This window comes from Thalassophryne amazonica, chromosome 6 (assembly GCF_902500255.1).
Source record: "Thalassophryne amazonica chromosome 6, fThaAma1.1, whole genome shotgun sequence".
Classification (NCBI taxonomy): domain Eukaryota; kingdom Metazoa; phylum Chordata; class Actinopteri; order Batrachoidiformes; family Batrachoididae; genus Thalassophryne; species Thalassophryne amazonica.
Window position 1 is genome coordinate 24,595,891 of NC_047108.1, and position 27,753 is coordinate 24,623,643.

A 27,753-nucleotide genomic window follows, 5' to 3' on the forward strand; every position below is an offset into this window, starting at 1 on the left:
TAAAGATGAAACAAAAAAATCAAATAGACTGAAATTGTAATAATAGCAGTGGTTAAAGTTCAAGTTAAGAATTATATCATTAAATTAAGAATTATAACATTTTATCCAATGAGAGCTGCCAGTCACAGTGCTGACTACAGCTCACAGAAAACACTTGTGTATGCAGGTGCCTCAGTACTGAGGGCCCCGGTGGCTGGAGACATGTACATATGTTTCATTTGACTGCAGCTGATAGACTGTTACCTTCAACAGGTGGGAGACAGACCAGATGTCTGTCTGGGTGGTGGTTGCCATCCAGGATGCTAAACTGTTTGGCAGTGAGGTGGAGGCAACAACAGCATAGTCGTGTCCTTTTGTGTGCAGGTGCTTAGCTTGTTTTTTTCATACTGTGAACAAGGTCAAAGGCCGGAAACAATCTCTGCAGTACACCAGACGTATTTTCTTTCAGTGAAAGATTTTTCGTGGGGGCCTCCAACAGACTGCACTGACAGCGATGCAACTAAAGGAAAACCGGTGATGTCCAGTTAACCAACTAGAATACAATACGTACAGCAGGAATATGCAAAATCATGATTTCTATCAATACAGCAAACTGATGGCTTGTTGTACCTTAAACGTGAGGTATGCTGTTTGCATTACAGTAAAATCGACCCTCAAGCATGCATTTTCAAATGACGCCACACATGTAAATAACCCTTATGATTTATGTGCACCTGAATGAGGTCAATCTGAAAATCCGCATCTCAAATATTTCTATAAGAAATTTGCAGATAGAGTAGGGCTGCAGCTATCGAATATTTCTGGAATCAAATACTCTATCGATTAATCGAGTAAAAAGTACCTTTGTGTTTTTAAACAATATCAGTAGTGGCAGGGCTCTCCCTAAGCAATGGCACAATCTCACTGTGCCATCATGCTGATTTTTAAGTTTAGGGTGTTCATTCTCTCTCTGTTTTCCTGGGTCATTATTAGTTTTTTCACATTATTAAGAGTTCTGGAGCTTTGCCAAACCATAAGCCCAGGCGGTCTGAAATCTTCAGTCTGCAGACAGGACATTATTTTTTTTCTCTCTCTTATTGCACATTTCATTTGCACTTTTTATTACTGTGATTTATTCAGTGTTTAGTGTATATTCTGTACAGAGAGAGTACAGCTCAAACAAAAGTCAAATTTCTTGTTTTCTGTGGATGCTTGGTGAATAACAAAGCCTTTAAAAAATGGCTGTGGAGTTCAGCGTTTCCACAACAGCTGCACTGATAAATTAACTGTACAGCCTGTTGGTAAAAAGTCTTATCAAATCTGAATATAAGCATGTTTTTTTTTTTTTTTTTTGCAATAGTTAAACATGATTCATTTAAAGTGCACATCCTTTTGCTTCATCTGCGGAGGTGGAGAATGGCCAGTGGAGCAAACTGTGTTTTTTTTAAAAATATACAAACACACTGCTTCACTTTAAATGCAGAATAAGTCTGTTTCAATCAGCACAGACCCTTTCTCTTAATAGGCTTTATTTTACTCAGCGTGCGGCTTTGTAACCTTGTAGCATTGCCTGCTACATTGATTAGCGCTCACACCCTGCTCAGAGTGCCGCTCTCATTGGACTGACATCTGGCTCACAATATGCTAAACTGTTATGAAAGTGTAACACAGGTCAATTTTTCAAGTTACATGTTTTTATTGCAAACTAGTTTGAAATTGTAGTACACATATATTTCTTTTATAAACCACAAAGCTCAAGATAACTCAACTATTTGACAGACAATTCTCAGGTTGTTTTCAACTTGTTATAATTTCTTAATACGCGTATCTTTTATACAAATTGACGATGTATATCGGAGAATACATATTTCAAAGTAGAATGCCCATCTAAGTGTAAATGTTATCTATAGTTTATGCGACTTTTAACCATATATATCTCCCACTTGGTTTTGACAGACGGCGTAACGTCCGCAAGGGTCATTTTTAATTAAATTTTTTTGTACTTAAAATTGACTCAAGGGCCTTTTATTTACTTTTAATTTTTCATGTCATGGGTTTTCTATTGACTAACGCACAATGCAACTGCCTTGAGGTTGGTTTGAAAAAAATATGACCTGGTTGAAAAAGTGAGGTTCAATCGTATTATAATATGTGATGAAAAAAAGATTTTCCAAACTTCTTTTCAATTTTTCTTTATTTTATGACCAACGAAATACACTCAAATTATGCATACTATATATACGAGGTCTGTCCAAAAAGTATCGGACCTTTTTATTTTTTGCAAAAACCATATGGATTTGAATCAAGTGTGATTGCATCAGCCAAGCTTGAACCTTCGTGCGCATGCGTGAGTTTTTTCACGCCTGTCGGTTGTGTCATTTGCCTGTGAGCAGGCTTTGTGTGAGCAGTGGTCCACCCCTCTCGTCGGATTTTTATTGCGAATAAATGTCTGAAGGATTGGAGCTTTGCTGCATCAATTTTTCCAGAAACTGTGAGAGACCTCCAGCTGGACACCATTCGGAAAATTTAGATGGCTTTCAGCGACGATTTTATGGGGATTACACAGATTAAGGAGTGCTCCAGCCGGTTTAAAGACCGCCCACAGCATCTGAGAGCACGGCGCGCTCCGAGTGCCGATCGACAGGCTCAAACCCCGCTCAAACAACCAGATCAATTACAACGTGAAGGCTTTGTTGATCCGGGACGTAGTCTAACTTTCACAAAAAAGGCAGAAGGCGATGGACATCAGCACTTTTTCGGCACATTATACTGTTACAGGAGTTTTTTTCATGGAAAGAGAAGCGGAGGATTGCGCCACCGTGCCGCTCATGGCGCGGGACAAAACCACCTCCGTGTTGGTCTCACAGGACAGCTTTACATAATAGATACATAATACAAAGAGATACATAATACATCACCGTTCCCACCAGCTATGTAGAAAGTCATCTGTGTCCAATGTTTTAACTTCACAGAAACAAATTACACTGAAGTATAAATTGCAATCCTTGATGTTATCAGTTTTGCTATTTGCATATTTTACAAATATGTGAGCTCCTGATTCTGCTAACGCCCCTTATAGTGCCACATGTTCAAAGCTGTGTGGATCGGCTGTTCGCCTCGCAGCTCATACCCGCGCCATCCACCACCAGTAGTTTTGTCAACCTCGACGCGAAATCCATTAGATTAGAAATATGTGAGATACGGTGAGAAGCTCAATCATCCATGAGGAGCTCGGAGTAGCACCGCTGCACCTTCGCATTGAAAGAAGCCAGCTGAGGTGGTTCGGGCATCTGGTAAGGATGCCCACTGGGTGCCTACCTAGGGAGGTGTTCCAGGCATGTCCATGTGGGAGGAGACCCCGGGGGAGACCCAAGACTAGGTGGACAGATTAGCTCTCCACACTAGCCTGGGAACACCTCGGGATCCCCCAGTCAGAAGTGGTCAATGTGGCCCAGGTAAGAGAAGTCTGGGGTTCTCTGCTGGAGCTGTTGCTCTTGCGACCTGATCCCAGATAAGCAGTTGAAGTTGAGTGAGTGATAGTTTATAAATCAGGTCATTATTTCTTCCATTTCATGATACTAAAAAAAGGAGTCGAAACAGGCTTCCAGATATGATTATCATGCATCACGATGCAGCATTACACCGTTAGTAAGCACGAACCAAAGTCCAGTATCATTATCTTTGTAATAAAATCTGGCAATCTGATTTAGTAGAAAGGTGGTGTACCAAATACTGTGGCTTCAAAACACCTAATTACCAATATAAACCCCATCAGAAAATCAAAAACAGTCATTTGGATGAGCAGTGGGCTTCAGCCACAAGAGCTGAACTTAACTGCACCAGAAATAGTCCAGGCAGCCTGATGTCCAGTTTCAATAAACCCCTCGGTTATTATTATTATTATTACTACTTTATTTATTGCCTCCTACCTGAAGGTAACAGGTGAAATCCGTCCCATGAGAGCATAGGCAGTGACGCTCTGTAGGTGGAACAGCCCGCCATCAAACAGCAACAAGATGATAATGTCTTGGCTGAAGATGAACCTCTGGTGACTTTTTCCAATAACTGGAATGTCCTGAGAATACAAACACATTCTTAAAAGGGGAATCTTAATACGAAGCAAGGTCAATTAGTCAACCTTTTTTAACTGGTTTAAGTTATCTCTTCTTACTTAATTTATGAATCTTGTATGAATGTGTAAACATGAAATACATGGAGTCAAATGCAAGCAAGAACAATTCAAATTCAACACATTAAATCAACAACAAAGTGTTTAACATGGGGCAGCAGTATTTTTTATTAGTATTCTGTTTGTTGTTTGTTTTTTTACCCTTCATCTGTAGATATCGTGCATCCAGAAAGTATTCACAGCGCTTCACTATTTTCCACATTTTGTTATGTTACAGCCTCATTCCAAAGTGGAATAAATTAAATTTTTCCTTGAAATTCTACTCACAACACCCAAAATGACATGAAAAAGTTATTTTTTTTTTTTAAATTTGCTAATTTATTAAAAATTAAAAAATTAGGAAATCACATGTACATAAGTATTCACACCCATTTCCTCAATACTGTGTTGATGCACCTTTGGCAGCAATTACAGCTTCCAGTAGTGATGGGTCCAGCAACACCGATGTGTCGGCGCATGCGTCGAGCTCATAGAGCGAAACCCCGTGTCGGTGCGTGTATCGCTTTGCGAAAGTCACATGACTGATACAGGAACTGTTTCGAACTGACACTGATGTGCCAAAGTGGCCAAACAAAAGAATCTTGGATCTTTTGTGATGTATCATCAAATTCACCAAACGTCATGGAGCAGCAGCAAACAAAAAGGAAAGTTTCCGCTGTGTGGGATCATTTTGATGTCGGAAAATAAGGTATGTTTTAATTTCCTTGTTTCATCCAACTCCTCTCAGTTTCCACTTGATCTATCTGAATCCGTATTAATTTCAAAGTGACTCTTAATTTACTATTAATTTGTTCAGTAGAACTTTCCTATTTAAACAAGAGCACCTCCTCAATGCTGAGACATTATACGGCCAGGCATGAGAATGAAGTCGCAGATACACCCAGGATGAACTCAGATATACAGCCATTCTACAACTTACTCACAGTTAAGTTATTGAGAATTAATTCCTATTAATTTATTCTTTACCTCATCTTTAACCATCAAGCTTCCAGGAAGCAGATGCTGGATGAGGCTCTGCTGAGTTTCACCCTGAAGGACTGCCAGCCGCTCAGCATTGTGGAGAGTGAAGGGTTCAGGGAACTGGTTCAGGTTCTTCTTCAGGTTTGTGTGGATATTATCTAAAGTAGTAGTTGATATATTAAAATTATTTAACTTTTAATTTAAATATATTCATCTGCTTTTGGCTTGACTTGGTGTCATTTTCAGACCATCAAACAAATGGTGGCCAAGAAGTATGAGGAGGAACGGGAACGAGTGAAAAGGAAGTACAGCAAGCTGTGGTGGTGAGTATAACAGCTGACATGTGGACATCTGTGAACATGGAGGCTTACTTGGCTCTTACCTGTCACTACATTAATGAAAATTTGTGTTGGGTGTGCAAAGTCACACTGCTGACAATCTGGCCCAAGTCAAAAGGGGCATGATGGAGGACTGGGCCATAACCAACAAAATAAAGTGTCTTGTGACCGACGCAGCACCAAACATGATTGCATCCACTAGACAGCTCCAAATTTGGCACTCAATTTGCATTGCACATACTCTCAATTTATTAGTTAGAAAATCATGTGATCAGATCAGCACACTTATATCCATCAGACACAAAGCTCGGCACATTGTCACATACTTCAGATCAAGCACTACAGCCAAGGAGAAGCTTGCTCAAGTGCAGCAGCAGATGGGACGACCAACCCTGAAACTTATCAATGAGGTAGCAACATGCTGGAACAGCACATATGAAATGCTGTCAAGGCTACATGATGAGAGGGAACCAGTGTGGGTCTCTCTGACCTCTCTAAAAACAGATTTGACTCCACCTACAGCTGATGAGTAAACCATCATAGGAGAAACACTTCTTGTGCTTGCTCATTTCCATCAAGCTACAGTGGAGTTGTCTGAAGAGAGGCAAGTGTCAGGGTCAAAGGTCATCCCAATGATAAAAATGCTCTATCTTGCACAAGAGCGCAATGATTCTACCTTGCACACACAGGCAGCCACACACCTACATGAACACCTGAAGCGTCGAGTCACAGACACTGCTTCCAATCTGGAGTCATTAAGTGTGTTGACCCGAGCAATACTTCTAGACCCCAGATTTAAATCACTCGGGTTCCGCAGTTCCTCCAAGTGCAATGAGGCCATCAATAGACTGCGTTCAGAATGTGCGTCTGTAATCAGAAGCACAAATGAGCCCCAGGCAGGACCGTCTGCACAACAGTCGCATACACCCATTTCATGCATGTTATTCAGCATTTTGTTTGTTGTTGTTTCGAAATCATGTACTGAAATGCCACACTGTTGTTTTTCAATGACCTTTGGCAACATCTCAACATCGAAGTGGGCAGGCAGACCAAAAGTGCCACAGCTGATCCCATCCAGGAGGTGCAGGGGTACCTGGCAGAGGCCAATATTGCCATGTCCCAGGATCCTCTCAGATACTGGGACAACCACAAGACAGTATATCCAAACCTCTTCCAGCTGTCATTACAATTTCTCTGCACTCCAGCCTCATCTGTGCCCTGTGAGCGGGTGTTTTCTAAAGCGTAACAGACTCAAATTCAAGACTTTGGAACAACTTCTTTTTTTGAATAAAAATTTGTAAAAAATAAAATACCAGTCCACAAGCATCCTCATTCACAACACGTTCACCCTGATTTTCATGTTATGATACATGTTCACATTATTTATTATTATTTAAGATTTTAAATTTGAATGAAGATATGAAATTATACAAAAAGAAATACAATGACCTAGATTATATTATTGTATATACTAGGCCATGAAATCAGTGTCAGTTGAGAGTCTCAACTCAGGTGCCTATAGGGATTTTTAAGGTCCAGCAGACGTCAGTATTCAGTGACACAGTATCGGCAGTATCAATACAGTTTGGCAATGTGTTGTAACGCTTCATGACACCTCACTGACCCATCACTAGCTTCCAGTGTTCTTGGATATGATGCCACAAGCTTGGTGCACCAATCTTTGGGCAGTTTTGCCTATTCCTCTTTGCAGTACCTCTCAAGCTCCATCAGGTTGGATGGGGAGCGTCAATGCTCAGCCTTTTACAGCTCTCTGGGGATCAGAGCTCTGGGGACAGTGGCAGGACAGTGGCACCTGTCATACACAGGTGTCCCTTAAGGCGAGCTCAGGGAGGACAGAAACCTCCCGTGGAGCAAAGGACAAAAGTTCGCTTGATATTGATTTTAAGTACGAATACAGACAATGAAAGCGGGTCTCACAATCCTTCAGATTTTTGGGTTTTAAGCAGGAGGTGTCAGAAAAGTTACCACAGGGATAACTGGCCTGTGGCAGCCAAGCATTCATAGTGACGTCACTTTTTGATCCTTCGATGTCAACTCATTAACATGAAGGAGAATTCACCAAGCGTTAGATTGTTCACCCACTAGGGGACATGAAAGATCCCCGCACTGCCGCACTTCCTCATGACAATACAACCTGTTTTGTCCTGCTGGACAACATCATTTCATAGCCGATGATGCATTTGCTCTCAGAACTTGGTTGATGAAACCATTCTCTCATCGCTCTCAGAATCACCTCAAACAAATTATCTACAGCTGACATTTTTGCACAACTGTGGTGAAAAATGCATTTGGAATATCTCAAAGTTAATTATTTATAATACAACTGTTGTGTGCTGGGGTGTTTGGCTAGCTTGGTTTTTGTTTTTCTGTTTCTCCCACCAGGTGGTATGCATTCAGGACTGAGTGGCTGAGCATTAGGACCTCACCCTGAACACCTGAGGCTTGTTTTCACGTGCAGGTCATCAGGACTCACAGCTGTGGTGTATTCTGTCTTGATCAGAGATTGCTGCATTTAAACCTTAATGCACAGTGTGTGATTGCCAGAGACTCGACCTTGTGAGCAGACGTGTGAGATCGACGTCAGGAGAACAATCTCACCATTACGGACGCAGAGACCGCTCCAGGTTTGACGCCACAGTCTGTGAAGGAGGATTGGGTGAGGTCTCACGCTCTTCAGCACACTTCCTGAGGTAATTTGGTTTTGGTGACTTTTATGAAGTAATGACAGTGGATTTGGTGTCCCTCACACCTTGTTGTATTGAGCTGTCACGTTATGCTAATTGTCTAATCAGCTTCCGCTGCAGTGGAGATTTGAACTGAGTTGTTCCGTGCCTGCAGGGTGAGAAGCTGATATATATATTTAAGCCAGGAAGTGTTTGTTGATTGTGTGCACCTTTGAGCTGTGTCTCTCTGTGTGGAGAGTGTTGGACTCACCTCATGTTTTCTTGCTTCACAGACTCGGTTTGTCGCGGCCACCTGGGGGGTGTCGGCGGGGTCCCTGGGTCCGAACTGCTGTGGCTCTGGACCGTTTGCGCTGCTGAGAGCGCACCATGTTTTCACCTCACCAGACCGCGGACTTTTTAGTTGTTTATCACTTCACTCACTTTCATTAAAATGTGTTATTTTTTGAACCGTGCTCTGCTTATTTTATGATGGGTCCTGTCAAACGCTGGGTCAGTGCTCCGACCGCGTCACACACATAACAACAACCCCAATTTCAATGAAGTTGGGACGTTATGTGAAATGTAAATAAAAACAGAATACAATGATTTGCAAATCCTCTTCAACCTATATTCAACTGAATATACCACAAAGACAAGATATTTAATGCAAAGACAAAGAGTTCACCGCGCTTCTGCACAGCACAAACAAATCTGGTGCAACCAAGCAGGACCAATTTGTAAAAAAGAAGAAATAACTGGTGCAGCACAGAAATAGAGCAAAAAGTCTTTAATAAGGTGCTGAAAGGAAAAAAATGTTCAAAGGGACTGAACATTTCACACATCTTCCTCAGGACTCTGAGGAAGTTGTGACTCTCACATCGAAATGTCAGTCCCTTTGAACATTTGTTTTCTTTCAGCACCTTATTAAAGACTTTTTGCACTTATTTCTGTGCTGCACCATTTATTTCTTCTTTTTTACAAGATATTTAATGTTCAAACTGATAGACTTTATTGTTTTTGTGCAAATATTTTCTCATTTTGAAATGGATGCCTGCAGCATGTTTTAAAAAAGTTGGGACGGGGCAACAAAAGACTGGGAAAGTTGATGGATGCTCAAAGAACACCTAATTGGAAACAGCTGAGTGTCATGATTGGGTATAAAAGGAACATCCCAAAAGGCTCAGCCATTCACAAGCAAAGATGGGGCGAGGATCACCACTTTGTGAACGACTGCATGAAAAAATAGTCCAACAGTTTAGAACAATGTTTCTCAATGTTCAACTGCAAGGAATTAAGGGATTCCATCATCTACAGTCCATAATATAATCAGAAGATTCAGAGAATCTAGAGAACTTTCTACACGTACAACCAATATTGAATGCCCATGACCTTCAATCCCTCAGGTGGCACTGCATTAAAAACCGACATCATTGTGTAAAGGATCTTGCCGCGTGGGCTCAGGAACACTTCAGAAAACCATTGTCAGTTAACACAGTTTGTCGCTACATCTACAAGTGCAAGTTAAAACCATGCAAAGTGAAAGCCATACATCAACAATATCCAGAAACACCATCGCCTTCTCTGAGCCTGAGCTCATATGAAATGGACAGACGCAAAGTGGAAAAGTGTGCTGTGGTCTGATGAGTCCACATTTCAAATTGTTTTTGGAAATCATGGACATCGTGTCTTGTGGACAAAAGAGGAAAAAGACCATCCAGATTGTTACCAGCGCAACGTTCAAAAGCCAGCATCTGTGATGGTATGGGGGTGTGTTACACATCTGTCATGGCACCATCAATGCTGAAAGGTACATCCAGATTTTGGAGCAACAGATGCTGCCATCCAAGCAACGTCTTTTTCAGGGACGTTCCTGCTTATTTCAGCAAGACAATGCCAAGCCACATTCTGCACGTGTTACAACAGCGTGGCTTCGTAGTAAAAGAGTGCGGGTACTAGACTGGCCTGCCTGCAGTCCAGACCTGTCGCCCACTGAAAATGTGTGGTGCATTATGAAGCGCAAAATACAACAACGGAGACCCCGGACTGTTGAACAACTGAAGTAGTACATCAAGCAAGAATGGGAAAGAATTCCACCTTCAAAGCTTCAGTAATTAGTGTCCTCAGTTCCCAAACACTTATTGAGTGTTGTTAGAAGGAAAGGTGATGTAACACAGTGGTAAACATACCACTGTCCCAGCTTTTTGAAATGTGTTGCAGGCATCCATTTCAAAATGAGCAAATATTTGCACAAAAATAATAAAGTTTAACAGTTTGAACATTAAATATCTTGTCTTTGTGGTGTATTCAATTGAATATAGGTTGAAGAGGATTTGCAAATCATTGTATTCTGTTTTTATTTACATTTTACACAACGTCCCAACTTCATTGGAATTGGGGTTGTATTTAAAAAGTAATGAATTGGTAAAACACGTGCATTTTCATTCCATCCTTTGAGTTATATAATGTATCTGTAAAGTTATGCTTATTATAGATGTAACATCTCTTCACAATCTCAATTTCAAGCCCCGTGAAGCCCCATGGTGCAATGAAAGTGAGAGGCATGCAGTCATATCCCACACATGAAAGCATCGCACCACTGGCTCCTCAGCCAAGCAGAAACACCAAATTGTCAAGAAATTCACGATTTGCGAGTTACACTTTGCGAGACCTGCGTTCACGTTTTGGGAGATACTCTTTCAGTATCCACATTTTTCAATTCACGGTTTGCAGATAATTCACAATTTGCAGCTAATTCAGCTTTTGGTGGTTAATAGGGTATGACATAACAAAATCTGGAAAAAGTGAAGCGCTCTGAATACTTTCCAGATGCACTGTATCATACTAATATACAGTAATATAGTGTAAAGCCCGCTCATACCATATACACAATTTTTTAATAGAGCAGCAGCGTTTGCTGCCTCATTTTATTCCCATAAATTAAGGTGCTAATGCTCAAAACAATCATTAGACAAACAATTATAATGACAATAACAGCAACAGTGAGGAACGTCATCAACAGAGTGTCTGCAGTAATAACAACAATGCTGACAAGGACAGTAACGAGAGAGATGAAAAAAGGAGGTGATGAGAATGATAGCAGAAATCATAGAATTATGCAGAGAATTACATAAGCTACTGGGTATAGTGAGGAGTAGTGGTGGGCACAGTTCAGCTAATCCGATAGCAGATAATTATTGAAGCTAATGCTTTTGCTAGCGGATTAGCTTTTCAGATGAATTTTAAAACCATCATCAGACCAATTATCTTCCGATAAATGTAGTTCTGATAACTTTCAGTCCGACAACATTTTTTTTTGCTGGTAAAGTGAGCAAAGTTTAACGGTCAAAAATGTTTGTAAACCCTAAAATCAAACATTTTAGTCCATCTGTTGTGTGTTTATTTGTGGCAGACTGGCTGTCACTTGCTGATGATGTCATCATGAAGTGCAAAACATGACTGGACGTTGACGCAGGAAACATTGAGGGTAGTGTAGTTTAGGTTCACTTTGGATGTTACAGTGTTGTCCCTTGGAAATCTGCTGCAAAACCCGTCACACATCATGCAAAAAAAATGTATTTAAATATCTAAAGGACACTGGATTACTTCATCACATCTAAACAAATAACTATGGCTGCCAGAAGTTAAGGTTTTGTAAAATCTCAGCGATCACTCACCAGGTGGTGGCAAATGCACCTTAAGCTGGTGCTGTCCACCACTGGATCATAAAGAAAGAAGAAGAAGAAGCCCGCTCGACACAAAAACAAAAATGGGCTAATTTTAACATCATTTTATTTTCTTTGTTGCTGATGGCATTGCCAAGACTCAGTGGGAGAGAGGAGCTCTCACGGTGCAGCTGTGTACAGACTCGGACGTTTCTTCACCATTTAGACCGTTTTGGATAATCTCAGGACGATTATTTTTTCAGATGAATCCCACTGAAACTAACAGGTAAGAATTTATATTTACTACGTGTATTTTACTCTGCCAATCCATGCATTAATGGACGCATTTCGTTTTTTTAAGCCACAGGGTTCAAAGCGTGTCAAAAAGCAGCAGGTTTTAGCTCGTAAATGACGGTGTATCTAATACCGAGATAAACTGTGGCTTCTAATACTGTGTTTTACTGCTTTTGAAAGATAATGACAATGTTTGGGGTTTTATTTGTTATTCATTTATTTTTCATGCATTCTTTTGGTGTTTGTGATCCTTGGATTTACCCAGCAGCTCCTGCGGAGCTTAATGTGAAACTGATTTATCAGAAGCCAACAGTGTAATCTGATGTGGCCGTGTCTGAATCAATACTAATAGCTTTTGGTTATCTGTAATAAAGATACATTTTTTTTAGCAGTTTATCAGTGTATCATAATAAAAGATAACTTTCCAGTTATCGGATTAATGGTTATCAAAGCTAACTTTTTAGTTAGCTGTGCCCACTACTGGTGAGAAGACATGAGTTGCATAAATATATGTATGTGGGAAAGACATGAATGTATGCACAGAGTGGGAAAGATGGCAATGATACCACAAAGCCTCCAGACTACAGACAAAGCCCCATGGCTATACAGGGTGCCCAGGGAAGATGCACGAGAGGACAAAAGTGATGTTCAAGGAACCAGTAGGGGGACTGAATATTTAGATAATGACTGGAAAGAGTTGCTAGATTTGATGTACAGCAGAAAGTACTAAGAGTTGTGTGTGCAGGGCACTATAACCTCAAATCAGAAAAAAAAGTTGCAGTTCCTCAACTGGCAACTTGAGGCTAGGTCCAAAAGCAAGCTGGTTCCCTTTCAAGTCCATATTAAAATGTTCACCTTTAGAGCAAATAAACATGTAATACAGCTTGGCACAAAAACAGTTTTGCTCTCGACAGGCAGTTCTGCCTACATGACACCTGTACATGTTGACTAAAAATTACACCGAATGAAATAAATGTGATGAGCACAATTTATGTAATTAAAAGACTTACCATGAGGAACACCCAGGCAGGTATCAACATGATGACCGCAGCTGCACTGGTATAAAACTGGAGCTCTGGAGGGCTGAAGGAAAAGGTTAACTGATGACTTTATAACAAAAGCTACAGAAAAGAAAAACTTAGATTTGCTGCTACCAAAAGAAAGGTTCTTTTATCTCCTTTTACCTGAACTTGTATGTGTCTCCACTGAGGAGTTTTTTTGAGAACACATTCTGTAAACTAAAACCAGAGAACACAGTGTTAAATAGAGCATGACAGTGTTGCACATTAAGTGCTACTCCAAATGCTGTGTTACCAGTCCATGATGTTGGTAGAAAGGGCAGCGGAGAAACCCAGCAAGTTAAAGCTGATCTCTGTGGCTGTGCAGAGGGACAGGCCTACCATGACAGGGAACAGGGAGAGGTTCACCCACAGCCCTGCAGGAGGGAAACAAACAGAATAAATAAATACAGATAATTACTATGTAACCACACTTTTCAACTGAATACACCTGAGGCTAATCCTTGTTTTAGTAGCACAACCAAATCTGAGGGAGAGTTCAGTCAAGTTATTCAATTTAAGGCTCCAACCCACCACTAATTGCAAAAAAAAAAAAAAAAAAAAAGTTTCATGTGGGATTCTCTGATATACCCCCAGGAATAACATATTAAAGACAGAGAACAATAGAAGGGGTGGAAAGGCCCAAACTATGCTAATTGATGTTAATTAGGTATGAACATCAAAGGAACCAGTCAAACAACTGGAATATTGTATCTGTCATCAAAAGGAATGAAATGCCATCCAAATTCACCTGTAGTGTTGTTATAAATACTAGAAACTGAAATTGGTGCCCTTTTGCACCAATGGATTGGTAAATCTGGTACAAATTCAGAATCATGCTGCTCAATGATTCTAAATTCAGGAAACATGCAGAAATCTTTCTGACTGGCCCAGATACTTAACATGATCTAATTATTGAAGCTGGGGTGAAGGCAATTGTGTCCCTATACAATGCAGAAAAAAATGATAGACCTGCCTCCAGTTCCTGACAGCCTACCGGAAATTATTCACTGTAGCTGTTAAACCGGATGCAGTACTTTGAAATGCACTTGTTGCATGGTCTTGAGTGTACATCTGCTTGTGGAAACTGCAAAGGTTCTATCTGCTCTAATGCAATGGATCCAGAAGTTGTGACTGATGTTGATATCTGACAATCAGAGAGCTTCAAAATGTGTTTCAATGACTAATCATCTCGCTCCGGGTTGTGTCTTATCTGGTATGAGGTGTACTTTTTGTTTAAGCCATATCTGCATAATTACAACCTCTTTAGGATTCTTACATGTGTTATTTGAACACCTGAATTTGAATTTATCCCATATGTATTTGTTTGAAGTTCTAAGCGTTATGGTATAATAGGTGTTCTTTTCAATAATGACGATACTTAATTAGCTTAATTATGATTACACAATTAAGCTAATTATCCAAAAGGGCACCCAATTTCCGTTTCTAGTATTTGTAACAATTTGGATAGCATTTCAGTCCTTCTTTTGATGACAGATAAAAGATTTCCAGTTGTTTGTCTAGTTCCTTTGATGTTCATACCTAATTAACGTAAATTAGCATATTTTGGGCCCTTCCACTCCATCTATTGTTTTCTATTTTAATATGTTATTCCTGGGGTATATCAAAGGAGAACACCACATAATACATTTTTTGGCAATTAGTGGTGTGTCAAATCTCAGTATTACTGGACTAGAGGGGCAAGGACTTGAAGTAATTGAAGCATGTATGATGAGTTAGGCAAATTGTTGAAACTGCAGTAGGCCTATAAGAACTTGGGGGGGAGGCAGCTATCTGGAACAAGTTATATTTAAAGAAAGTCTGCACAGCAACAGCAGAGATTTCATATTCAAACATGAATTTTCTACATGTAGAATACTGTTGCCACACGTTTCAGATATAATCTGAAATTACTCGAGAGATATAAACCAATAGGTGTAATGCAGTCAAGGGTTTGAAAAATTTCTCTAAGTATGTAACTATACAAAAATTGCTGCATATTCAGTTCTGAAATTCTGGTTTCTAATAGTCACAAGTGAGGACCAGTGAACCTCCTATTTTGGACAACGTTCACATCTTTTAAAATACACAAAGACCATACAAATAGAGACAGAACTATAAAGTTGCTTATTGTTGTCTGGTGCTAAATAGAGTTCTTGTGGTCACTAAAGCCACTGTTACCTGTCTGAAAATTAACCCAATACTAATTTTATAGGAGGTGTAGAATCTCTGGGAATGTTCCACCAGACCATCCTATCATCACCTATGGCCATGAGCTTTGAGTATTGACAGAAAGAAGAAAGGTCAGGGATACAAGTGCTGGAAATAAGGTTCCTCTGTTGGGTATCCAGGTTTACACTCAGGGACAGGATGAAAAGCTCAAAGATCTGGGAGGGATTCAGAGTAGAGCCATTGCTCCATCACCTCACAAGGAGCCAGCTGAGGTGGTTTGAGCATCTGGTGAGCATTCCTATTTAGTGGTCTCACTAGGGAGGTCTTCCAAGGATGTCCAACTGAGAGGAGTTCCAGGAGAAGACCCAGGCTACACTGGAGGTATTATATCGCCCAGGTAACTTGGAATGCCCTGGGATTCCCCAGGAAAGGTTTGAGAGATGAAGATAGGGAAGTGTGGTTTGAGCTGCTTAGTCTGCTTCCACTGCAATCCAGACCAGGAAATAGCACCAGAAAACAAAGTAATGAATGAATGATTATATCTGATCCAAAGTCGAGTAGATAGACAGGAAATATTGTTCTGTCAGCTCACCATTCCTGTTTACCCTGTACACTAACGACTGTGTTAGCTTTGGGCCTGACCAGCATGTGGTGAGGTTTTCTGATGACAATGTCATTTTGAGTCTAATTTCCAGGTCACTTGATGTTTCTTCCCACATGGCCGCTGTGGATGAGTTTGTGACTTGGTGTGACAATCATAAACTCCAGATTAATATGAACAAGATGGTGGAGATGATGCTGGATCCCAGATCAGCCAGTGACCATAGCCCTGTTGTCATACATAACCTTACAATTAACCAGGTGACCTCTTACAAATACCTTAGTGTTCACATTGACAGCAACTTAAGCTGGCAGACACAGGTCAATTCCGTCTGCACCAGAATTCATCAAAGTCTTCATTTCCTGCGCAGACTCTGTTTATTTATATTTGTTGTGATTTGGCGCTATATAAATAAAATTGACTGATTGATTGATTGATTCGGGGTTTGCAAAAATATTATACTGATATTTTACAGAGCAACAATTGAGTCCATTCTTTGCTATGGTATCACCGGCTGGTCTGGGAACCTTCCAGTCAAACTGAAAGCACAGATTCACTCCCTCATTAAAACCGCGGTTAAGATCATGGGCCACACTCCTCACAGTTTTCAAGAATTCTCTGACCAAACAACCATTGCACAAGCAAAAAACATTTTTACAGAGAGCTCACATGTTCTGCACTCAGAGTATACTGTACCTTGCTAAACTCAGGGAGGAGGTACTGCATTCCTCTGTGCAAATGTAACTGGTACAAACATTCATTTGTTCCATTGTCTATTAAGCTTATCAATGAACAAGTTTAAAATTGCACTTTTTTCTTGTCTTTTTGTTATAAGCTAAATTTTGCACATCTTTCTGCTCGAAATGGTTAAGTTATTAAATGGCTGTGTTGTTTTAGTAATTTTATAGCAGGCTGTTTGTAGTGATTTTATGCTCATTTTCATTGTTTTAAAGGTTATTTTATTGTTGATTTCATTTATTTTTTGAAGTTTTTATTGTTTTAAATGTTGGTCTTGTTTTATTGTTTGTGCAGTAGCCCCCCCGCCTCTGCACCAAGCCAAATTTCTCCTAAAGGAGACAATTAATAGAGAACTTTGACTTTGACTGTCCTGCTGTCAGATAATTTTCTTGTTCAGTTGGTTCTAGATCGACACAATCTTTTTTTAATTACAACATAATGTTTGAGAGGAATTTTTTTTCAGGCACAGGTACCTTTATTTACTTCTCTGACATAATGCTGTTTCTGAGGAATGAAGGTGAACACATGAAGACAGAGGATTCAGTTAATTCCCCATTATCCCGATGAATTTACTGTACCTGTGTACTCTCCCAGGATCAGTCGTGACATGATGACAGTAAAAATGGGTGCTGAGCTCTTCACAGTCTCTGCAAATGACACTGCCACATTCTTCAGGCTCACCAAGCCCAGGACCACTGTGATGAATCTACAAACACACCCAGGTGTCCAATCATGTCAATACTGGACTTAAATCAAAGCAAGTTTATTTGCCTGAATTTCTACAATCCCAAATCAGGAAAAAAGTTGTGAAGATACGGAAAATGCAAATAAAGATTCTGCGAATAATAATTCTGACATTTATTTTGACGTGTTTCATTCCAGCCAGTATGAAACAGAGATATTTAATGTTTTGTGTTGACTTCTCTGGCTTCTGAGACCTCTGGGTTGGACAATCGCACACTGAATACATGTATGTTTTTTGGAATAAAAGGATGCCATATGGTTCCAACCATAGACAAATAGGACCAGCCAGACCACAATCAGAAACAAGTCCAAAAGCCAGAGTCTGTCATGGTATGGGGTTGTGTCAGTGCCTTTGGCAAAAGTAATTCACACTTCTATGATGGAAGCATTAATTCAAAAAGTACACTGAGATTTTAGAGCAACATATGCTGCTTTGAAGAAGACATCTTTTCCAGGAACATCTGTGTATTTTTCAACAAGACAAAGCCACGCTACATTCTGCACACATTACAAAGACATGGCTGAAGTAGAAAACAGGGTACTGACACTGGGCAGGCCTGCTTGCAGTCCTGACCTGTCCCCAATAACAGAATGCAACAGTTCATGGTCATTGTTGCATTTTTCATTTGCAAATTTTGCACACATCCTCTACACGCCCCCCCCACCTCACACCTAGGCGTGGTCCGGTAGTAGGGTCCTACCTCAACCTCATTTTGATGTAGGAAAAACCACAGCAGCTATCTTACAAAGAAGGTTACAACTAATTTTGCTCAATACACAATTGCACGTGTTGCCATTCATTCTGGAGATGACCTACCTCATGAGTCCAACAAACAGCATGATCATGATAAAGTTGGCAGGGTACTCTGTCCTGGACTTGTGATGGTACAGGCAGCAAGGCACATACATTTTCAGGCAGCCTATGATGGTGGTGGAAAGCATTTGAACAGCACCTACGGAATCAATGAGAACCATCAGAATCAAACCACAAAAACATGTTCATGTAATTTCAAAGCAACCTATGCTCCATGAGCTGAGAAAGGAACCTATTACCGTCTATTGACTAATCATTTGCTTGCTGAAGCAGTGAGATGGTGAAAGAAAGGGCAGGGCTGCGGCACGCACAGAGTACAGTTCACCTCCTGGTTTATCTTATGGGAGGGACAAGTCGGGGGGGGTAGTTCATGGGCTGAAGTCAGTTACACCTTGACTTTCTTCCAAATAACGCATATCTCATTCACAAAATTATAAATACACACACAGGCTTATAATTTCTGCACCTTTTTTCTGAATTGCGTGACATGTCCTGCCGCACACGGAGACGATTCAACTTTATCCCAAGCTGGGAGCACCACATTTCTCTGCGGATCACACAGTAAACGAGGCAGGCAGCCAGTTTATAAAATAAAAGGCATTTGAAAGCAGACAGATGGGGTGTAAAAAAACGGGACTGAATCGGCCCACTTGTGGAAAAAAGGACAGCCTGCCTATTTGTAAAGATGGCTTAGAACTTATGCTGTGTTCACATTACTAGCTGAAGTGACTGAATCTGACCCTTTTTCTGTGCCTGCAAGAGTGTGTACAATAATTTTGCAGCAGCTGGCAACTCTTTTTGTTGTCATGTACACTGACAAAATAATAATAATAATAAGAAGAAAAATAATCATATTTGATTTCATTGACATGGGAACGCTAGTAACAGTTCAGTTTTGTTTGATCCACAGATGAGCACCAAAAATTGGGAGGAAAAAAGGCAAACACTACATGATCAAATTTCTGTCAACCCTAAAACTTTTGCAGTTTAGTTAATGTAAAATATTTACACATTTAGCCTAATATTAGATTAGATTAGATGAGATTTATTGTCGTCATTACACGAGTGCAACAACAACGAAATTACGTTTACACTCCAATCACCTCAGACAAAATACAGCAATTAATCCACAATTATTACTCATTTACCATAATAATGGCACACATCAGAATTAAAGACAACACATATACATTTGACGTTTATGTGCACTAAACTTGAAGCAGTCCGTCATCCGAATTGAGGTAAAGTGAGTGAAGGCTGCAACAAGAGGGGCCCGTGCTGCCCAGCTTGGGGGGTTGAAGGCTGCAGCAGTAAAAACTGTGCTGCCTCCGGGGTGGCAGGGAGGAAGCCAGGGTGAGGGGAGTGGAGAGTTTCTGACAGTTTCTGACAGTTTATATTTATATTGTATTTTTTTATATGCTGCTGTCTATAATTGCTTTTATTGCGTATATTATGCTGCTTTTATTTTTATTTCTCTCAGATTCTCTTTATTGGCACACACCTGGGGACAGCAATGAAAGATTTTCATTGTACAGGGAAGCATGTTTCTTTACTGTACACATGACAGCAAAACCTTGAATCTTTAATCTTTTACTGTTTGATTGCTAAGTGTAGACTGCACTACAAACCTTACTGTAAAAGACAAATTACCAGGAAAGACTAGCCTTTTTGTTTGCTTTTTTCTTTAATGGAATAATGGCCAGTGGTACACATTGATAAAAAATAAACAATAGTTAGGGGAAGTCCGAAATCTTACACTAATTTACATTAAATGCCAACTTTGTCATAGTGTTCTGCTGCTGGTGGCAGCAGCAGAACACAAATTATACACACACAACTCTATCTTCTATCAACTATATAATTGTGACAAATGTGATAAATTACTGATCTCAAGCATGTTTCAAAGATCTAATTGAGACATTTAAATGTAAGGGCATATGGTACACAACAACAAAAAAAGTGTGTTGAGCAGTAATATAAAGTATTTGTGTTTTACGAGGTCTGTGATAAAAGTAACGGACCTTATTATTTTTTTCAAAAACCATATGGATTTGAATGACGTGTGATTACATCAAACATGCTTGAACCCTCGTGAGCATGTAAGAGTTTTTTCACGCCTGTCGGCTACGTCATTCGCCTGTGGGCAGTCTTTGAGTGAGGAGTGGCCCACCCTCTCGTCGTTTTTTCATTGTTTAGGAATGGCTCAGAGACTGCTGCTTTATTTGATAAAAATTTGTTCAAAAACTTTAAGGCACAACTGAGTGGACACCATTCGATAAATTCAGCTGGTTTTCAGTAAAAATTTTAATGGCTGATGAGAGATTTTGGTCTGTAGTGTCGCTTTAAGGACAGCCCACGGCGCCTGACGGTGATCTGCGCTTCGAGGTGGCAGCGTCTCGCCGTTTCAAGTTGAAAACTTCCACATTTCAGGCTCTGTTGACCCAGTAAGTCGTCAGAGAACAGAGAACTTTCAGAAGAAGTCGGCATGAGGAGTTTATTCGGACATTCCATTGTTAACGGACATTTTGTAATGAAAGAACGTGCGGGCAGAGTCGCATGTCGGGCCGGACCCGACCGCGGGGGGTCGCGACAGGAAAAACACCTCTGTTGGAAACCTTAACGGGCAAGTTGGAACATGCCCAAGCTGTTAAACAATTTCTCAGTTACTCACCCCTTACCAAAAAATAGTACTTATAAGTATATAAAAAGTAAACTAGAAGTATACTTGAAACATACTTGCATATACTACTTTTTGGTAAGGGACTTGCTGAAAGCCATCAAAAGCCGCCTGAATTTAACAAATGGTTTTCAACACGGAGGTGTTTTTCCTGTCGCGGCGCACACAGATTCGCCGAGTCGTTTCCGTGACGACTCGGCGAATTTGCGCGCACGTCTTTCATTAAAAAATGTCCTTAAACAGTGGAATGTCCGCATAACGTCCTCATGCCGGCCTCTTCTGAATCTTCTCTGTTCTCTCACGATGTCCTGGGTGAATTAAGCCTTAAATTAGATGTTTTCAGGTCGAAACAGGCTGACGACGGCGCCTGGAAGCGCTGCGCGATGTCCAGCTCCGTGGAAAGTCCTTACAGCGACAGAAACACCCCATAATCTCTCATCAGCCGTTAAACTTTTCACCGAAAACCAGCTTAATTTCTCGAATAGTGTCCACTCGGATATTCCTCACAGGTCCAGAAAAAAGGTTGATAAAGCAACGCGCGCCGTCCGCAGCGGCTATTCAGACAAAGAGATTCCGACGGGCGGGGTGGAGCACTCCTCACTCAAGGCCTGCCCACAGGCGAATGACGTCACCGACACACGTGAAAACACTCACACATGCGCACGAGGGTTCAAGCTTGTCTGACGTAAAAACATATGAATCAAATCCATTTATTTTTTGAAAAAAATAAAAAGGACCGCTTTTTTCATCACAGACCTCGTATATTTACAGAAATAAAATATACCCACCCACCCACCAATAAAAACCTCCTAAAGAAATTAATCAACAAAAAACTAGGGATACACCGATACCACTTTTTCCAGACCGGGTACAAGTACATACATTTTGGTACTTATCGATACCGAGTACTGATACAAATACTTAATGGTACCATTACAATTTTATGATGACATGTTTTATCATCAGTTGTTCCTTACTTTTTGATTATAAATGCTACCAATTAGGGATGCACAGATCCACAATTTTTCACTTCCGATCCGATCCCGATACCTGAAATTGGATATCTGCCGATACCGATACTTTTCCAATCTGATACCAGAGCTCTGTTTGCTTTATTATTATTATTATTGTTGTTGATTTTATATGAGGATTTTCTTATAAAGGAGACCTGATAGTTGAGCTACAATTTGCCAGAAGGTGCATATAAGATGAAAGCCTAGATTTGATGTTTTGGTGAAAGAATTAAGTACTTTTATTTTTTTTACAGACTTTTATACCCTTATCTTTATAGACTTAAAGAGAAAAGACAGCACTCTCTCTCCCTGCCTGTCTCTCCCTCGCTGTCTGTCTCTCGCTTGCTCGCTCTTTCTCTCTCTCTCACTTTCTCTCTCCCTCCATCTCTCTTTTTCCTCTCTCGCTGTTTTCGTGCTGTGCAAACTTTGAACTTTTGGGAAACACGAAGCCTTTCGACTGTAAAATAAATATCATCAGCGATGCTCATGCGCAGGATTTCCCTTTCAGCGGACAGAATCTCTGTTCGGCTTCTCCTCCTCGACGGCACACTAAGCTGGCTTTTCGTAGCATTTCATAGCCTCGGGACAGTGAAGCAGCTAACTATTTAGCACACATTTTCAGCAACAATTCAGTTAATTTTTTGGAAAATCCATGCTCGACGAACAGACAATTTGAAGCTAACCGCAGCTAGAACACTGCAGAAGAGAGCTCTCTCAAACAGCCCAGCTTCAGAAAACTCCCCTCTCCTCCTCCCGGTTGGCAGTAAACAGCAGTTGAAAGAATTCACAGTGGCTCTTCTCCGGTATCGGAAAATGTTGCGGGTTGGATCGGTATTTTCTGATACGTGAATTATGTCGTATCGGAACCAGATATCGATCTGGGATTGGCTCGGTCCCATTCCTACTACCAATATCATTAGCTTTGTTTTTATTAACAAACATTTCACTTAAATCATGTAACTTCACTTTTTAACTACAACAAATTGTCCTTTGACATTAACTGTGTGTTTCTTAAACATGACACTGCCAGACATCTCACTGAAATGTAATCTGTGGACTTCGGCACTACAAAATATACACAACACCAGGAACAGAAGTGAAACTATCTATCAATAACATTATGTCTGTGAGGTCCTAAAACCTTTTTTGAAAATGTGAGAGGCAGATTCATTTTGATGAGAAGTAGCTTCTCTGCATTATCAGCTGTGAGCCTGTTTTTGTTTTTATCTACAACACTGAGCTAAACAGACTTTCACTCTCCACGCTATTTTTTAACTTTTAATTAAATACATGCCGGTAACATACACAAATACACACCGTAAATGGCTTTTTCCCCAAAGGTGGAACATGTAATATTGGAAGAGCACGGCGTGCACACACACAGCGTGCGCACACACAGCGTCGCACACGTGTATGTGTGTGTCGCAACATGAGCCAAAATGGAGTAATTTTAACATTATTTTATTTTTTTTCTTTGTGGTTCATGGGATACTTTCCTCGCGTTCAGACAGAACAGCCTGTTGCCGTTGGGCCGATACCCAATACTGGTATCGGGATAGGTGCATCCCTACAAAAAACAATTAGTTGCTAGTTGTGTAACAGGTAACAGCTGACCCGTGGTCTGTACAGACTCCACCCCAGAAACTCCACAGCAGAAAATAATGAGTACTGTATCCCGACTTTTTCCAAGTGTCTGCTCGGCAGGTCCACTGATCTGAATGAATGCTGATCAGCGGTGGTAGGACAAATGTATTTATCCTAAAATAACATGATTGTTCCCCTCTCACCAGACAATTCAGACGTCATCTTGTTGAAAAAGAATTTGAACTTAAGATAAGCTGTGCTCCATTTCTTTTCTTTGTTTTTTCACTTTTTAATATAATATAACAATAAAGTATCTTCAACTTGAAAAATATTTCAATAATTTCAAAATATAAAAAAAAAAAAAAAAAAAAAATGAAAGCAAGGTAGCATTTGTCTATTTTTTCTGATCCAAAAAATGATCAGATCCTTGGCTTAAAAAACATATCTGATCCAAACAGTAGGTTTTCTGATCTGTACCACCTCTATTAGTTGTTAAAACTTGTAGCAGTAACCTCTGCTCTGTCCTTACCCAGCATACTGGGCTCCCCCTCCAGCAGTGACAGGATGTATTTGTTGAGGAATAACGTACAGAAGCTGAAGAAGTACCAGAGGGAGAGGTAGGTCAAGGAGCGCCCATTCCACGCCCCTGACTCGGTCTCGATAACCGTGGTTTCTGTGACTGTGATCTTCAGCACTTGCTCCCCTGGCAGGCTCTCACTGCGGGTCAGCACCACTCTCTCCTGTCTCGTACGGAATGGTGACAAGAAGCACCACAACGTACCAGTCTGCTTGCCAGCTACCATTATGCTTTCTTCCTGTGTGCCCCAAGGGACTCAACAGGAGTGAGAAAAAAGAAGTAGCTATGGGCTGATTTAATGGTTCATGTTTCAAGTGACCAATCGGGCACTCAGCTTTGCAGATGCTGTTGTGATTGCTCTCAGTCCAGGTGTGTCCTGTCCTCCACTGCACTACCTGGGTAGAAAAAAGCAAAAATGAAGTAGTCAAAACACCCGAATACTTTTCTGATTGATGAAACTGGCTCTAAAGTCATTTTTACAAGACGATGAAATTTAGAAGTCATGTAACTTGTTAATATATATATATATATACACACACATATGCAGTAGTGTTCAGAATAATAGTAGTGTTATGTGACTAAAAAGATTAATCCAGGTTTTGAGTATATTTCTTATTGTTACATGGGAAACAAGGTACCAGTAGATTCTCACAAATCCAACAAGACCAAGCATTCATGATATGCACACTCTTAAGGCTATGAAATTGGGCTATTAGTAAAAAAAAGTATTAAAGGGGGTGTTCACAATAATAGTAGCATCTGCTGTTGACGCTACCAACTCAAAACTATTATGTTCAAACTGCTTTTTTTTTTTAGCAATCCTGTGAATCACTAAGCTAGTATTTAGTTGTATAACCACAGTTTTTCATGATTTCTTCACATCTGCGAGGCATTAATTTTGTTGGTTTGGAACCAAGATTTTGCTCGGTTACTAGTGTGCTTGGGGTCATTGTGTGGCATTCAGTCAGTGAGTTTGTCAATTTTGTGGAACAAACAGGTGTGAATCAGGTGTCCCCTATGTAAGGATGAAGCCAGCACCTGTTGAACATGTTTTTCTCTATGAAAGCCTGAGGAAAATGGGACGTTCAAGACATTGTTCAGAAGAACAGTGTAGTTTGATGAAAAAAGTTGATTGGAGAGGGGAAAACTTATACGCAGATGCAAAAAAATTATAGGCTGTTCATCTACAATGATCTCCAATGCTTTAAAATGGACAAAATAACCAGAGACGCGTGGAAGAAAACGGGAAACAACCATCAAAATGGATAGAAGAATAACCAGAATGGCAAAGGCTCACCCATTGATCAGCTCCAGGATGATCAAAGACAGTCTGGAGTTACCTGTAAGTGCTGTGACAGTTAGAAGATGCCTGTATGAAGCTAATTTATTTGCAAGAATCCCCCGCAAAGTCCCTCTGTTAAATAAAAGACGTGCAGAAGAGGTTACAATTTTCCAAAAAACACATCAACTGGCCTAAAGAGAAATGGAGGAATATTTTGTGGACTGATGAGAGTAAAACTGTTCTTTTTGGGTCCAAGGGCCACAGACAGTTTATGAGACGACCCCCAAACTCTGAATTCAAGCCAAAGTTCACAGTGAAGACAGTGAAGCATGGTGGTGCAAGCATTGTGATATGGGCATGTTTCTCCTACTATGGTGTTGGGCCTATATATCACATACCAGGAATCATGGATCAGTTTGGATATGTCAAAATACTTGAAGAGGTCATGTTGCCTTATGCTGAAGAGGACATGCCCTTGAAATGGGTGTTTCAACCCCAAGCACACTCGTAATCGAGCAAAATCTTGGTTACAAACCAACAAAATTAATGCCTGCAGGTGTGAAGAAATCATGAAAAACTGTGGTTATACAACTAAATACTAGTTTAGTGATTCACAGGACTGCTAAAAAAGCAGTTTGAACACAATAATTTTGAGTTTGTAGTGTCAATAGCAGATGCTACTATTATTGTGAACACCCCCTTTTCTACTTTTTTTTACTAATAGCCCAATTTCATAGCCTTAAGAGTGTGTGCATATCATAAATGCTTGGTCTTGTTGGATTTGTGAGAATCTACTGAATCTACTGGTACCTTGTTTCCCATGTAACAATAAGAAATATACTCAAAACCTGGATTAATCTTTTTAGTCACACAGCACTATTAGTCTGAACACTACTGTGTGTGTGTGTGTATATATATATATATATATATATATATATATATATATATATATATATATATATATATACACACGAGGTCTGTCAATAAAGTATAGGTCCTTTTTATTTTTTTCAAAAACTATATGGATTTCATTCATATGTTTTTACGTCAGACATGCTTGAACCCTCGTGCGCATGCGTGAGTTTTTCCACGCCTGTCGGTGACGTCATTCGCCTGTGAGCACTCTTTGTGGGAGGAGTCGTCCAGCCCCTCGTCGGAATTCCTTTGTCTGAGAAGTTGCTGAGAGACTGGCGCTTTGTTTGATCAAAATTTTTTCTAAACCTGTGAGGCACATTGAAGTGGACACGGTTCGAAAAATTAAGCTGGTTTTCGGTGAAAATTTTAACGGCTGATGAGAGATTTTGAGGTGATACTGTCACTTTAAGGACTTCCCATGGTGCGAGACGTCGCGCAGCGCTCTCAGGCGCCGTCGTCAGCCTGTTTCAAGCTGAAAACCTCCACATTTCAGGCTCTATTGATCCAGGACGTCGTGAGAGAACAGAGAAGTTTCAGAAGAAGTCGGTTTCAGCATTTTATCCGGATATTCCACTGTTAAAGGAGATTTTTTTAATGAAAGACATGCGGACGGGTCCGCGTGTCGGGACGCAGCCGGCAAAAACACCTCTGTGTTGATAACCATTTGTAAAATCCAGGCCGCTTTTGATGGCTTTCAGTGGAGTGAGTATCTGAGAAATTGTTTAACAGCTGGGCATGTTCCAACTGTCCTTAAGGCTTCCAACTTAAACAATATTTCCACTTAAACTTTTATTTAACATTAAACTGTAGAACCAATGGCCTATTAGTTATTGAACCAGTATAGGTGACAACATTAATGTAACAAATCAGACTATTATTGAAACTCTTAATAATGTGAAAAAATAAATAATTACCCGGGAAAACAGAGAGAGAATGAACAGCCTAAACTTAAAAATCTACATGATGGCACAGCGACATTGTGCCACTGCTTAGGGAGAGCCCTGCCACTATTGATATTGTTTAAAAACACAAAAGTACTTTTTATCTGATTACTTGATTAATCGATAGAATAATCGATAGAATACTCGATTACATACATAATGTAATGTACCACAGACTATGTCCATCATGACTGGAGACACAAACACACACACACACACACACACAGTAAAAGCAGGGAAGAAACAACGCATCCGAAAAGTAAGAAGCATAAATTCTGAAGATTAAGTTTCACTGCACACATAAAAGAGCACAGTATTCATCCCCATGGATAAATTCACTTTAATCTATCTGAAATTCAACACCCCCCAGACCTCCACCCCCCCCCCCCCCAAAAATAATAATATGTAAACTTATTAAATTAATGAAGTAGTATATACAATTTTCCAAATAATAATATCTAACTATTATTCCATCATAATATTTATGAAATATGAGTTGATAAATGAGAAATACATTATTATGATCACAGA

General features: G+C 40.2%; 1 protein-coding gene across 1 annotated transcript in view; it reads right to left on the reverse strand.

The window, feature by feature from the left end:
- Positions 1-27,753, reverse strand: part of LOC117511969 (solute carrier family 35 member E2A-like) — an 81,949-nt gene that overhangs the window by 14,792 nt on the left and 39,404 nt on the right. Inside the window, exons 2-8 of the mRNA XM_034171903.1 lie at positions 24,037-24,479; positions 18,237-18,372; positions 17,254-17,381; positions 13,421-13,541; positions 13,291-13,344; positions 13,117-13,189; positions 3,909-4,054 (exon numbers count right to left, since the gene is read on the reverse strand). Of these exons, the coding sequence (XP_034027794.1) occupies positions 3,909-4,054; positions 13,117-13,189; positions 13,291-13,344; positions 13,421-13,541; positions 17,254-17,381; positions 18,237-18,372; positions 24,037-24,310 (932 nt within the window). The 5' untranslated portion in view covers positions 24,311-24,479. The remainder of the gene's footprint in view (positions 1-3,908; positions 4,055-13,116; positions 13,190-13,290; positions 13,345-13,420; positions 13,542-17,253; positions 17,382-18,236; positions 18,373-24,036; positions 24,480-27,753) is intronic.